We start from the raw sequence: 13,373 nt of genomic DNA on the forward strand, positions 1-13,373 counted from the left end.
CTCAAGTGGTCAGAGAATTTTTGGATATGAAGTAGTCACGAGTGACATCTTGTGGTCAGTTGTGGGTATTTCATACATAGCTATATTGAGGGGGGAAACTGGTTTTGCTCGCGGGAAGTATTGTGATTTAAACGGGGTGCGGATGTGTTCCTGAAGTGAATTTCATTGTTTGTGAAGTAATTATGTCTTTCATTGTTCTTCCGCCCTCGCATTTTGCATTATGAAGTTGGGTTTAAAACAGGCAGTAGACCACTTATCTTCTAGCTGTTTCCTTTTCTGAAGAAGGGACCTTCCCTAAAATCCCTATGCTCAGCAGGGATAGAAATGTATTTGTTAAGCCAAGAATTTTGTGTAGGATGCGGGTAGAAGACTGAGAGGAGTAGGAGCCAACGGATCAATGCTTCCTAGATAATGGTACGAGAACACAGATTTTAAAATCTGAAAGCCATTGGTAATAACCAATCTCCCTCCTTCTAGAGGGGAAGCCTGAAACCTTCCTCTGCCGCAGCACTGGAATCTTGGAAATAAAGACATCAAAGCAAATTTGGAGCTGTTGTATAGCCCAAGGATACCTCTTCTGTTTCCTATCCCTTGCTGCACATCTGCTCCTGCAATCTCCACAAGCCAATGAACCATATCCAAGCATTGAAGATGAGAATGCCAACGTCCATGGAATCAGCCTCGGCAGTTAGTGTCTAAGCTCTTCCCTATTGGAGTCATCTAGACCTTCTTTGAAGAGTTGTAAGAGCAAAACACAACTTGTACCGAAAATGATTCATTGTTTGGTTGGATAACGCCACACCATGAAGAACAAAGAACTAAAAGAAAAGATCCTTGCTCTCGATCACAGAACCATGCAACCCATAGATGTTTTCATGTTTACTGGTGGAGCGGAACAAGGGAAAGGTATTTGGCTTCAGTCTCGCCAACAAGGACGCAGATGAGACTGGTGTAGAATCAGCAGAGCAAAATTAGGGTAATTTCCATCAATAGGTGGCAGCAACTGAGATTTCTTCAAGGCTGCTGCATGCCTGATTAAGGGGCATAAAGGGTTCCGAAACGCGAGTGCCCTAGGAAAGTAACTCTGAAGAGATTTCAAAAAATGTCCAAAGCTTAAGCTGCCTTGTTGACCACTGAAAACAATGTGTACTCCTGAGAAGAGAACGCAGATGGGGCTGGAAGTGAGACATTTGTGGAATGTTGAAGATTCAAAAGTAGAACAACATTTGAGAGTTCAGTAGTCAATAAATAAGCCTGGGCTTTACAATCCGCTAGGAGAAAGAAGAGCGTTTATGCTTTGTGGGTTGAAGGTGCTGTGAACAGCACAGAAAGTCTTCCTTATAAGGATATAAACACATCACAGCCTCCTCGTCCTATCTTGAATTTCGCAAGAAGCTGAAGACCTGGCTTTCAAATAAGCCCTCCAAGGTAGGCCTCACACACCTACCACAAGCAACTGGATAGCCTCATGGGTAATTAGTGTGATTTAAAATACATATAACATATCTCTGAGAATGAATAAGGCAATTACCAGATAAACATTTTGAACTTTAATGCTTAAAAAGCTCCAGGACCAGCTTTACCTTGCCTTACCTGATAAACTTTTCATGCATGAGGGCAAAAAGACCAAACAATCAAGCCAAGATCTGGTCCCAGATATCACATGCTTGAAGAATGTGGGTCTGAAACAGACATAGGTCTCTTGTATGTTGGGCAAGGCTCAAAGTTTGAGGAGTTGGAATGAGACACTGAAATTTCAAAAATGTCAAAAAAGCTTAACGTATGTTGAAAGGCCTGCCAAGCTAGATGGCGCGGATGGGTTGCTCGGACAAAAATTCAGATCTGGTTTGCCACCTAGAGATTATTTCTAGATGAAGAATCTGAAGGAAGATTCATTAAAAGTGCAAGTTTGTCCCGGTATAAATTAATTACTTAGACCATATGTGTGGGCCAGCCATTTGGAAGCCTCTACAAGCTAAAGTGGACTCTCAAAATCCACCCCAACTTATAAGCAGGTCTGGGCCTTTCTTGGCTCTGCTTGACATTAAAAGGAGTTCAATATTGGCTTTCGCATGGTTGCATACATTGACACAGTGTCGCCAACAAAGCAGATATGCCGAGAAGTCGAGGTGAGCGCTTAACATAAGCAGAATGCTTTATCCTTTTCCCAGACTGTAAACCTAGCCAGGAGAAGTAAAGGGCTAATAAACTTCTAAAAGTAGTGGCTGGAATGGTGATACGGATTGGATTAATGCATAGAAAGGAACAGTCAGGGCCCACTTTAGCGCTGGTGGTGCCCAGTACAACAATTCATTTTTTGCCCCCCCCTCCTCCAATGACCTCCTCCACCGATTCCCTCACTACCGCCCACAGTGTCCCTCATCTCTCCATAGTCTCTCTCACATAAATTTCATTTGCTTTAAAGGGCTGGTTGGGGTTGGTTTTTCTAATACGAATGCATATCTACCAAAATCAACACTTTTTAGCAACATTAGGAATAGATAATGAACTCTGGGACCCCACCCACTCCCTCCTTAACTGTGGCAAACTTGTCTTGGGTTGCTTGTGTTCCGGTTCAGGGAGGACCAGGCATGGCAGTTCAAGCTGGACTGTTCCGATTAGAACAGGAACAACACTGATTTGCATATAGCTGGGTCCAAACTGAGGTGACATGGTGTGCAAAATAACAATGGACTGGGATGCAGCCTTGAGTAATTACCAGTGGCTGAGATTAATTCAAGCATTCCATCTATCAGTCAGTCAGTCAGTCAGAAAACTTTATTACGGCTATCAGCCATAAAAGTTCATACATCACAATTTTTAAAACAGTAAAAGTGGTAAAAGAACCAACATTAAAAGTATGACTTAAAAAATATAAATATACAGTTAAACCAAAACAAAAAGTTTATCACTAAGGTTAAGAAGGTGGTGCAAGGAAATACCTCAACATAATATTAAACGTCTTCTGATCAACCACATTGAAAATAGAAATTTGGTGATCACTGTGACAAATACAGGCAATGGGTCATATTTCAGCAGCCTAAACAGATCTCTATAGTTTCTAACCCCCAGATTTTTAGCGAGCTGAATGATCCATTTTCTGCGAGGGTTTATATATGACGAGCAGAAAAATAGAACATGCACCTCTGTCTCTTCGTCAACACCACAGCCAGGACAAGGCTGCCTACTAGAACCAGTCCACTTGTTCGTTCTAGAGTATAGAGGGAGTGATCCATGTCTAAACTGCATGTATAATTTCTTGGCAATTAACGGATGGATCAAATCCAATGCAGGCTCAAAACTATATACAATTTTCGCCTCGAGGAATACCGAAGTCAGATTAGTTCTATTCTCTGACCGTAAAATCTGCATCAAATTGTATTCCTCTAGGGCTTTGGCCAGAGACTTTTTTGGTAGGGCAGGGCATAGCTCCTCAGGTGTTTGCCATAGATCTTCTCTCCCAATTGCCCTCAGGGATTTTTTAACGTAGGCAAGCCACGGAATGGCGCCTGCCTTTGGGAGCATCAAAATTGATTTCAGTTCCTCCCGGAAGTTGACAAGCTCAGGAGTGCTCCATAGTCGGCGCTAGTACATGACCGGACGTGACGCTACCAGGTCAGCTATTGGGTGTATGCCCAGATCCATCCTGAGGGGGTGGATGGGGGGGGGTGGATAGGGGTACTCATAGGTAGTGCCAGAAGTTGTCTCAAAAAACCGTTTTCTGACTTAGTTAAAATCTGAGCTGGGTAGTGACCCCTGAGTTCGGCACCATAGACCACCACACCTCTTGCCTGGGCCTTATATACCTCTACGAGTGGGCTAATTAGCTTTAGTGGGCTATCTTTATGCATCTTTAAGATGCCCCCTGTTATCTGTGTAAATTATAAATTAGCTTTTGATATCTGGGGACCCCAATCCATTTTGTTATTGAGTGTTAAGCCCAGGTAGTCGAAGATGCTCACCCGTTCTAGTTGTAGACCATCCAGTTTTGGAATAGGGCAATTTGTAGTGTCCGCATGAAGAACCATGTATTTGGTCTTGGTAACATTAATGACCAAGTTCCTTTTCCTGCAGAAAGAAGCAAATCCGTCCAAGACTCTTTCCAACCCCATGGGGGTCCTGGACAAAAGCAGGGTGTCGTCTGCGAACATTAATGCAGGTATTTTCCTGCCCGCCAACCTGGGTGCATCTACATCTCTTAGAACCAGGAGTTCATTGACCAACCCATTTAAGAAAAGAGAGAAAAGGGTTGGCGCAAGTACGCAGCCCTGCCTAACTCCCTTCTCAACTCGAAAAGGGGAAGTTAATTCCCCATTTAGCCCGAACCTTACTCTAGCAAAAGTGTCTTTGTGTAAGTACTCTAGTAAGTGGCATAGGTAGGGTGGCACTCCCATCCCTTTTAGCAACTCCCAGAGCTGTCGACGGTCTACCATATCGAAGGCAGACTTTAAATCTACAAAAGAGAGATAAAGGCTGCCTCCTTCTAAAGTAATAGATTTCCAGTGGATCATCTGTAATCTAAACAATTGGTCTATTGTTGACATTTTAGCTCTAAAGCCCGCCTGCAGTGGTGTTAAAATGTTAGAGTCATCCATCCATTCTTGGAGTCTCCCTAGTAAAATATGCGCAAAGATCTTCTGTGCCACATCAATTAAACTGATCGGCCTACAGTTTGCCGGGTCAAGGGGGGAGCCCTTTTTGTGGATGGGTATGATCTCAGCGCCAGCTCATGTCGGTGGTGGAGGCATTCCCGCCAAAATTGCGTTAAAAAGAGCATGCAGATAGGGGACCCAGATGTCCGGCTCACTCTTATATAGGTCACCTGGGATCCTATCTAGGCCATTTTAACTTCTGCGAGCGTGCACATTTGAGCCACACCCAGATTAAGGGGTAAGGTTTCATTAGGCAAAGGAGCAGGGACGTCTGGTTCTGTCGTTTTAAAGGCATAGAGGTCTTCAAAATATCGACGCCATATTTCCTCCCCTAGGTTAGGTTGTACTGCGTACTGAGAACCAGATGACCCTGTTTTAACCAAATTCCAGAATGACCTAGAATCCCTTTTCTTTAGCGCAATGGAAATCTCCTCCCATCTGTTAAGCTCCCATTCTTTTTTTGCTTCTTCGATAACTTTCTTAAAATATTCCTACGCTTCCTTGATCAATGTCTTATTTCCCTTTTTTAGGTTTGTTAAAAGAGCTAACTTTGCTTCCCTACAGGGTTTATTATACCATGCATTTTTCCCCCTCGAAGCTTGCGGTTTCCTCCTGGTTTCCCGATAGAAATAGCCCGCCAAGAAGCCACAGAGTTCTACGTGTGTGGAACCTATCATGGCCTGGTCTGGGGGACCCTCACCCAGGGCAGCCTCACCCAACATCCTCTCCAAGAGGAGATAAATCTCTCTATACATGTCTTTTAACTCCATTTGGGATTGGGCAATCTTCTCCCATCTAACTCTTCGAGCGCCACAGGTTGTGACCATAGGTGTTATAGGGACCCTGATATCTACCCTGATATGAGCTATTCCTAAAGCCCTCCATGGTAACAACAATAGGGTTATGGTCGCTTTCACAGCGTTGCTTTACTTGGAAATCCAGGATCCTAGACCACAAGCCCATATTAAGCAATATGTAGTCAATGATGGAGGCTTGTCCATTCCTTTCAAATGTAATTTTGCCAGGGTTATCTGCCGGAAACCTTCCATTACATGCCCTTAGTGAAAAAGTAAGGGTTAGCGAGGTGAGTTGGAGAACCAAAGGAGTCCATCCCCTCGTAGTATATGAATTACATAAGGGGATAGCCCATACTTGGTCCTCTTCCTGTGAAACTGAGGTACACAACCCATTCAAAGGTTCATAATGGCAATTAAAATCGCCGCCAATGATCAGTTGTTCTTGGGTAGTAAATGAACACAGGAATTCTTCTAGACTAGTAAGAGTACTGGAAACCTGGCCATGATTCACTGGGCGAGAATAGATGTTGATCAATCTCAGCTCGTTGTTATCGCGAAAGGCCATGGCCAGACACATGATATCAGCCGAGTCGGTGTTGATTTTCCTAATTGCACATACCAGATGCATTCTCACCCATATGGTCAACCCACCAGATGGCCTCCCCCTTGTGGCCCTCACTGCCGGCTCCCAGTAGGTGACATACCCTAGGCGATGGTAGGCCTTCAGTGCCCATGTTTCCTTGAATAGGCAGATGTCATGCTCATCGATGAACTCCCCCCAATCCGCGGAGTCCATCAGCGAGGATAGACACGCCACATTCCAGGATAACATTTTTAGACCCTCAGCTTGATTTAGGCAGTGAATGTCACGCTGTATAGGATGGGGGGTGGTATTGTTTCCGGGGGATTTTCTTAAGCTTTCCCTAGTGTTATCAGCTAGCCCTGGTGGTATAGAAAGCCTAGAGGACATCAAATAGTTGGGAGGGATATCAAAATGGGTCTCATTTATCATGGGACAGTGTGTCTCCAGTGTATTCACCCCTATTTGTTGGTGTATCCCTTTGATAGAACTATCAACTTGCTCAGGGATCAAAGCGGGGACGGGGGGTCTACAATCACCCCCCTCTATTCTTAGGACATTCCTTTCCTTCCGTGTTATCACACCGTCGTTCTGTGGGGTGACCTGACCCTGGGGGGCTACCTGCCAGCTCAGCCAGGCAGGGGCCTCCCCCTGCGTGGCATTACAGGGTCTAGCATCAGCAACTGGGTACAGTCAGTCGACGCATTCAAGCAAACTATACCTATTGTAGCATGGTATAGTAAAATATAGATCGTGGTGATGAGCCTCTGAGGTTCCATAAGATCCCATACCCTTCCCCCCTGAGGCCCATAACATTTCTCTGGGCCCATCCTATGGTTAAATACTTCCAGTGGATAAAAGTATGGGAGAAAGGAAGTTTGGATTCCGTCAACTGTTCTGGTCCACCTCCCATCCCCCAGATACTTAACCACCATTTTGTCCCTAAAGTTAACAACAATACAGTCTCCCCTTATGCTTTTCGCACCCCGGCCTACCCACGTCACTCTACTTACCATCATAATCTCACCATCTAATTGGGGGGGGAAGAGGTCTATTTAAATTCAACCAGTGGATTACCTTGTGCTTCAGGGACAGGTATGGTTCAACTCTATCAGGAGGGAGTTCTGGAACGCCTGTTAGGACCACAACATAAGGGCTAAACTCTGGGGGCAGATCAATTCTCGGTATATCCTTTTGTCTTGTGGGTGTGTTTTTGCTAGACTGGGTGGGGGTGGTAAATTGGGATGTTGTAAAGACGGCCCTGATCGACTCGTATCTCCAGAAACCTGCACGACTTGGGGGATAGGTGGGAGAGCAGTATTTCCATCTTGATTGGGTACTATGTCCCTTTCGGTTAAAGGTGGATTACTAAGGGGATTTAAGTCTTGGCCCGGCTCACTTGGTTTATCAACACATGGTAAAACAATTTGCTGGCAAAGAGCCCTCTGACTCGACTGGGCCATTGCAGCGCAATTCAAATTAATAGCATTGGCAATCGACGTTATTTTTTCTTCAAGTGTGGATAGACGCTTAATTAAAGGGGCTAGACTCCCAGCAATTACAGTTTCCATTTTTGCCCAAAAAGCGTCATTAATTCAGCACCGTGAATCCTCTTCCCCTATTGATAAAAGTGAAGTGGGGACCACGGAATCCAGCATAGGGCCTCTAGGCAGACCATTTTCCTGGTTTAAGGAGTTGGGACCAAAATTTATACTAGGCGTGCTTTTTTGTTTTTTCCTAGTAGAGTTCCTCGTAGGGCCCCTTTCTCGCTTCTTCCCCTTTGTAACCAATGAGTTTGCGCCTGGGCCCTTACTTCTTACAGTCGGATCCGTCATAGACCTTGTTGTTGCAAAGTTAGAAAAAATTGGAGCAGATGGTAGAGGCTCGGGACCTAATGCATTAGACTCTATAGACTTTGCATCGGTGGGTTTAGGTGGCATAGAACCAACTGTAGAGGCTAAATCTGATAACAATGACTCATCTAATAGTCCTTCAGCATGCGAGATCATAGACTTTTCAGGGGAAGGTACGGACATAATACCTCCTAATGAAGAACGTTTACCTGAGAGAGGGTCTAAAGATAAGCGACGTTCTGTAGCAGCTATCTCATAGGCGAGAACATTACTAGCTCGGGTGATAAAATTACCCAATGTCCCTGCCACATTACAACCCTTAGAGGCCAACCTCGTGGATCCTGTGGCCATAATAAGTTTACAAAGGGTAAAATGCACAAGCTGCGTGTATCACATCCAAATCACAACCGAGGAGAAGGCTCATATACTACTGGCAATGTTCACAAGCCGTGGGGCAACTAGTCATCCGGAAGGAGCATGAAAGAGAGTATGCCCAACCCAGCCTGACACAGCCTCTAACGGGCTCAAACGGGCCCGCCCTTGGCCCGGGCTTTGCACGGCGCGCGCCAGCGCGCGTCCCGCGGGCCTGGGACAGTGGGATGGTTTTATGTCCTACCGCTGGTCACTCAGGTGCGGCGAGTGTTCAATCCCGCTTGGCCCCCTGGACAATGGAGTCCTCAAGGTGAGAAAGGCAACAATCAGGGTCTCTGGACGGCGAAGCGGCTCCCGTGCAGCGGGAGCAGCGAGCTGTATTTCAATCCCTTCTCGCAGGTGCGGTGAGTGTTGAATCCCGCTTGGCCCCCAGGACAATGGAGTCCTCAAGGTGAGAAAGGCAACAATCAGGGTCTCTGGACGGCGAAGCGGCTCCCGCGCAGCGGGAGCGGCAAGCTGTATTTCAATCCCTCCTCGCAGGTGCGGCGAGTGTTCAATCCCGCTTGGCCCCCTGGACAATGGAGTCCTCAAGGTGAGAAAGGCAACAATCAGGGTCTCTGTATTCTTTAGCTCATTTCTTCCTGAGGCACATAATGGTGGCTAGCATAGACAGAATGGGTGTGCTGTGACTATCTAGCTTGTTTGGCCCCTAGTGGGGAGACTCTATCCCAAGTGTTGCCCTATGGTTGGTCAGGTATAGGTTGGCTTCTACGAAAGATGGGAGTAACAACAATGTTTTCACAATAGCAGTCTCAAAGGACCCAGACATAGTGGGTCAGCGTATCTGTTTATAGGCTTTTTGGTGAGGGGGGCTAGACACTGCCTGTGAGTAGATCTGCCCTGAAAAGTCTAGGATTGTCTCACTAGCTTCTGAATTATGTATGGGTTGAATAAGAAGATGGCCCGCTTGTGCGCAAAGTACACTCCACTGACCTTAGGGCAGGGCATCACTAGAAACTGGCTTCATTTACTGGTGTTGTCTGCCTGGTGATAGTAATCCTTCGCTAAAGTTGGGAAGAAACTGCATCGGACTGATGGCCCTCATACGGAATTATTATCCTTAAGGAGACAATTGTCTTAAATAATCATCGCATTATTTGGCAATACAAGCACGTGCATGCTAATTTTGGGTTTGTTGTCCAAGGCCTCTAGTAAACAAACCCACCAAGGGAGATTAGGTGGTAGAAACTCTATAGAGGATGATGGATGAACAATAAATATGTTGCTATGGCCTCTGTGTTTCACAGACTGCTTAAGACCGGAACTACCAACAAAAAAAACAAAGAAATGCATACCATCCAGGAGTGCTCACTCCCCAACCTCTGGAGGCACATGAGAAGTAGAAGCAAGAATGAGCAGAACCTATGGGAGAGCATGTGCCTCTGTTCTATTCAAATGTATAACTCTTAGCTCTGCGGTCAGAGCATCTCATGAGTTTGGAGGAAGGACTAGAAGTACCAGTACACCGATAACACTACAATTAAGCATTATGCAATCCTTTATCTGCAGCACCATGGTTTAAGGATATATTTGGCATCTATGTTATGCAGAAGCAACATTAACTACAAGCCCCAGCTAGATCAATCATAGCAAAATATTGCACATAACACTTAATATTTTCACAACTTGGTTGTTTCAATTCTTCCCTCCCAGTTCCGTCAAACAGTGCATGCTACAATTATGGAACATATTAATTAAGGAATAGTAGGCACCTTAAAGTTTTCTTCGGTTGTACTTGCAATCAGCTTTGGATGCTGAGGAATTCCAAACAAATTATCATCCAACATCTTAGAAGACAAATTTCATAGGCGGGTGGGGGGGGAGAAAAAGAAAAACATGATCAGAAAACTGAAGTTTCCATTTCTGTTCTTACAATTTATAGACGAAGACATCCTACTGCTAAAAACACATGGCACTTTATCGAAGGCTCCTTTAAGTTTCCTGTTGCTGGACACCACAATAAGGTAGCACGAGAGGCTGAAAGACCTGTAGACTCCAAACTGTTTCAGTGCATCCATGACCTCACCTGTTCCTTAGGTTTCCTTCTCCATCAGCTCTGAATACAAACTTGGCTCATGTACAGTTAGTCTTAGATGTAGCCGAGTCAGGGATGTAATATAGATGCTGGTCCTGAAGGTCAACCACCTTCTTAAAGCTGATGATCGAACATAGGCATGCAAGCATTGGTGGTCAGAATACATGGGTGCCGTTACTCAAGAAACTGGTTGTCAAGACAAGATTGGACAAACTGAGCATGTGCATTAAATGTGACCTCCAAAGAGATGTGAAAAGGGACAATGTCTCTTTTGAAAGCTTCACGTCAAAGCCTGTTATTTGTCTCTTTTTAAAGTGTGATGCCTTAGAATGTGTTCAACACATTTTACTATTAAATGCTGAAAATCAGCTGCATAAAAATAACTAAGTTGTGTTCTAATTAAAAGATAGTCTTTCTGCAGATGAGAACAAAGTGCTTAATAAGGGAATTGGCTTAGTCCCTACAAATCAATTGGACACATTTAAACTGAGATGTGACTTGGCAGACTATTTCCGTAAAATCAGCATAAAGGGTTTCTTTCAGAATGAACCAAAGAGGTGGAACAAGGTTCAACTAATTTACATAAAGACTTTATTTAACCCCCCCCCAACCCTCCGCACCCTACTTAGTCTATTCCTCCGTAAGTACTGGCCTTCGAGGAAGAGGTTATGTGGGGAATTTGAAAACAAAGAGGATAGGCTATCAGAACTTGACCAGGAAGGGGAGAGCTGCACTTGATTCTCTATAAACATCTGTTATTCAGCACCAAGATACCCGTTGTGGTGAACGTGAGCTTTACAAATACATGTTATGTTACGCAGGAAAACACACTTGATTATTAAGCATACAGATAAAAGTGGACCAATAGTTATCCAGACGAACGAAGATTACCAAGAAGCCTATCTAGCCCTGTTTAGGGATGAGAGGAATTACAAAGTACCCCAATCAGACCCCACCAAAAAACTCCAGGAGACAATCAGTAATTTGGTGGAAGATGCAAAATAAAATAAATGGATAACACAAAGAGAGGTAGGTTTTCTGATTACGTCAAAACCAAGGATTCCATACTTTTATAAGTTACCCAAAATTCACACAGGACGTGGCTGCCCAATTGTATCCGGTATTAGCTCAGTTATGGAACCACTATCGCAATTAGTTGATTAGTTCCTGAGACCTTTAGTGTTAACAATAACATTTTATGTGAAGGACACAAAATACCTTATGAACATCCTATATGAGTTAGATTAGGACCTCCAAACTGAACTGATCCTGTGCATGAATGTTGGCGCACCGTATACTAGCATCTGGCAAGATGAAAGCTTGAGGGTCAGTCATGAACTCATAAGAGAATAAGAATGGACTTTTACCACCCCTATTTACTGGATCATGAAGCTGGCAGAACTGGCACTCCTAAAAATTACTTTGCTTTCGAAGACAAAATTTATCTACAACATGGAACTTCTATGGGGAGCGCATTCGCTCTCAGCATAGCTTGCCTATATATCCACCAATTTGAAGAGGAATATACATGTGCTAACAGCCCCTTTGAAGACGTAGTACACCTATTGCTCTACTATATTGAAGACGTATTTGTGATCTGGCACAGCAATGAGGTGAAAGCTGCCACATTTCTATGATGACGGCTATTTTGAGGCAAGTGATATCTCAGAAAGTGATGTATGTTTTGAACCAGGGCAGTGTGTTTGTTTTGTCATGATGAAAGCCCGGGGCCGCTGTGGCCATAGATAAAGAGTTGAAACCGGTCTATTAATGGTTAAGGGTAATAGAACCATAATATCCTTAACTCCTGTTTGGAAGTTATTTTTAATCATACCTAAAAGCCGTTAATGAAGGGACACAGAGGGTGGTTTGAGTTATTTTTTTATCTTCTTAGGTACCTTGGCCAAGAAACATATTGAAAGTGCTCCCTGAAATAGAGTCGAGCCAATCCTGGTTTTTAGGGACAAGGATGAGACCCGATGATGAAACTAGAACAGGTGAAAGTTTACCCCCCCCCCCCCCCCCCCAAAAAAATATTTTTTCAATACTGGCAGGGTATTTTTTGTGGGGTAGATCAACACAAATAAGGCAGGGGGCACCCATTTGTGATATTTGGTTTAAATAGGGAGATTGTATCCCCCTTCTTACATATTTAAGTTCTCTCTTCCCTACCCAGGAGTAATATCCTCTGTGGATTCTGCCACAGGGGTTTTGGTTCGTAAAATTGTGAAGGATGACCAGAGACCCAATTACCAATGCTCATTTCGTGAAACTAGAGCTTTTTTTATTTAAAACAAATCAATTAATCCTCCTCTCCTTCTTTTGCTGTCCTTGCTCCAGTTTCCCACTACTGCGCATGAGCTTATGGAGGTATTATAAAAAAAACTTACATACACAAGGAACTAGTGATGCCAAGGCTAGACCAGACCCTTGGAAACAAACATAGAACTTCCCGGACAGTAGAGGATGGCTCTCATTACGAATACAAAAACTGAATTAAATAGCAGTGAGAGAATAAACTGCTAAGACTTCCACTTTGGGGTATACATGTAGGTCAGTTATTAGACCGTTGGCATAGAGGAGGGCTCGACTCAGAATGGTGGCAAGATTGCGGTTAGTAAAGGAGAAGAAAATGCCTTAAAGGTTGCAAATCACTGAGCAAAATCCGCAATAATACGAATTTTTTTGTACTTCTAGCTTTTTCATGATATACAGCGGGAGAAATATTCTCCAAGTCCGTAGAATAACCATGTTGTATTAAATTTAATACCTACTTGTCCTAAGTTATCTGTTTCCCTATAAAACATATAATATAGATTTGCTCTGTTGATATAGTCATTGTAAGTATCTATATACCTTAATATGTTTGAAATACTGCATTAAGGGCTAATAACATGACTAGCAATGCTACAAGATAATAGTTCAGAGGATGAATTTGTTTGATATATATTTCATAGGCGTGGGCAGATGGTATCAATATTTCCCAAAGATGCATTCGAACTAGTCGGTTTCCCAAAGTGCTGG

The 13,373-nt window shown here is 43.9% G+C and overlaps 1 protein-coding gene across 3 annotated transcripts in view; it reads right to left on the reverse strand.

The window, feature by feature from the left end:
- The window catches only part of SKA3 (spindle and kinetochore associated complex subunit 3), a 637,733-nt gene that overhangs the window by 302,158 nt on the left and 322,202 nt on the right, over positions 1-13,373 (reverse strand). For all 3 annotated transcript variants that reach the window (XM_085621582.1, XM_085621581.1, XM_085621580.1), the window contains one exon: positions 10,027-10,101. In XM_085621582.1, coding sequence (XP_085477708.1) covers positions 10,027-10,101 — 75 coding nt within the window. The remainder of the gene's footprint in view (positions 1-10,026; positions 10,102-13,373) is intronic.

The sequence above is a fragment of the Triturus cristatus genome, chromosome 8 (genome assembly GCF_964204655.1).
Source record: "Triturus cristatus chromosome 8, aTriCri1.1, whole genome shotgun sequence".
Taxonomy (NCBI): domain Eukaryota; kingdom Metazoa; phylum Chordata; class Amphibia; order Caudata; family Salamandridae; genus Triturus; species Triturus cristatus.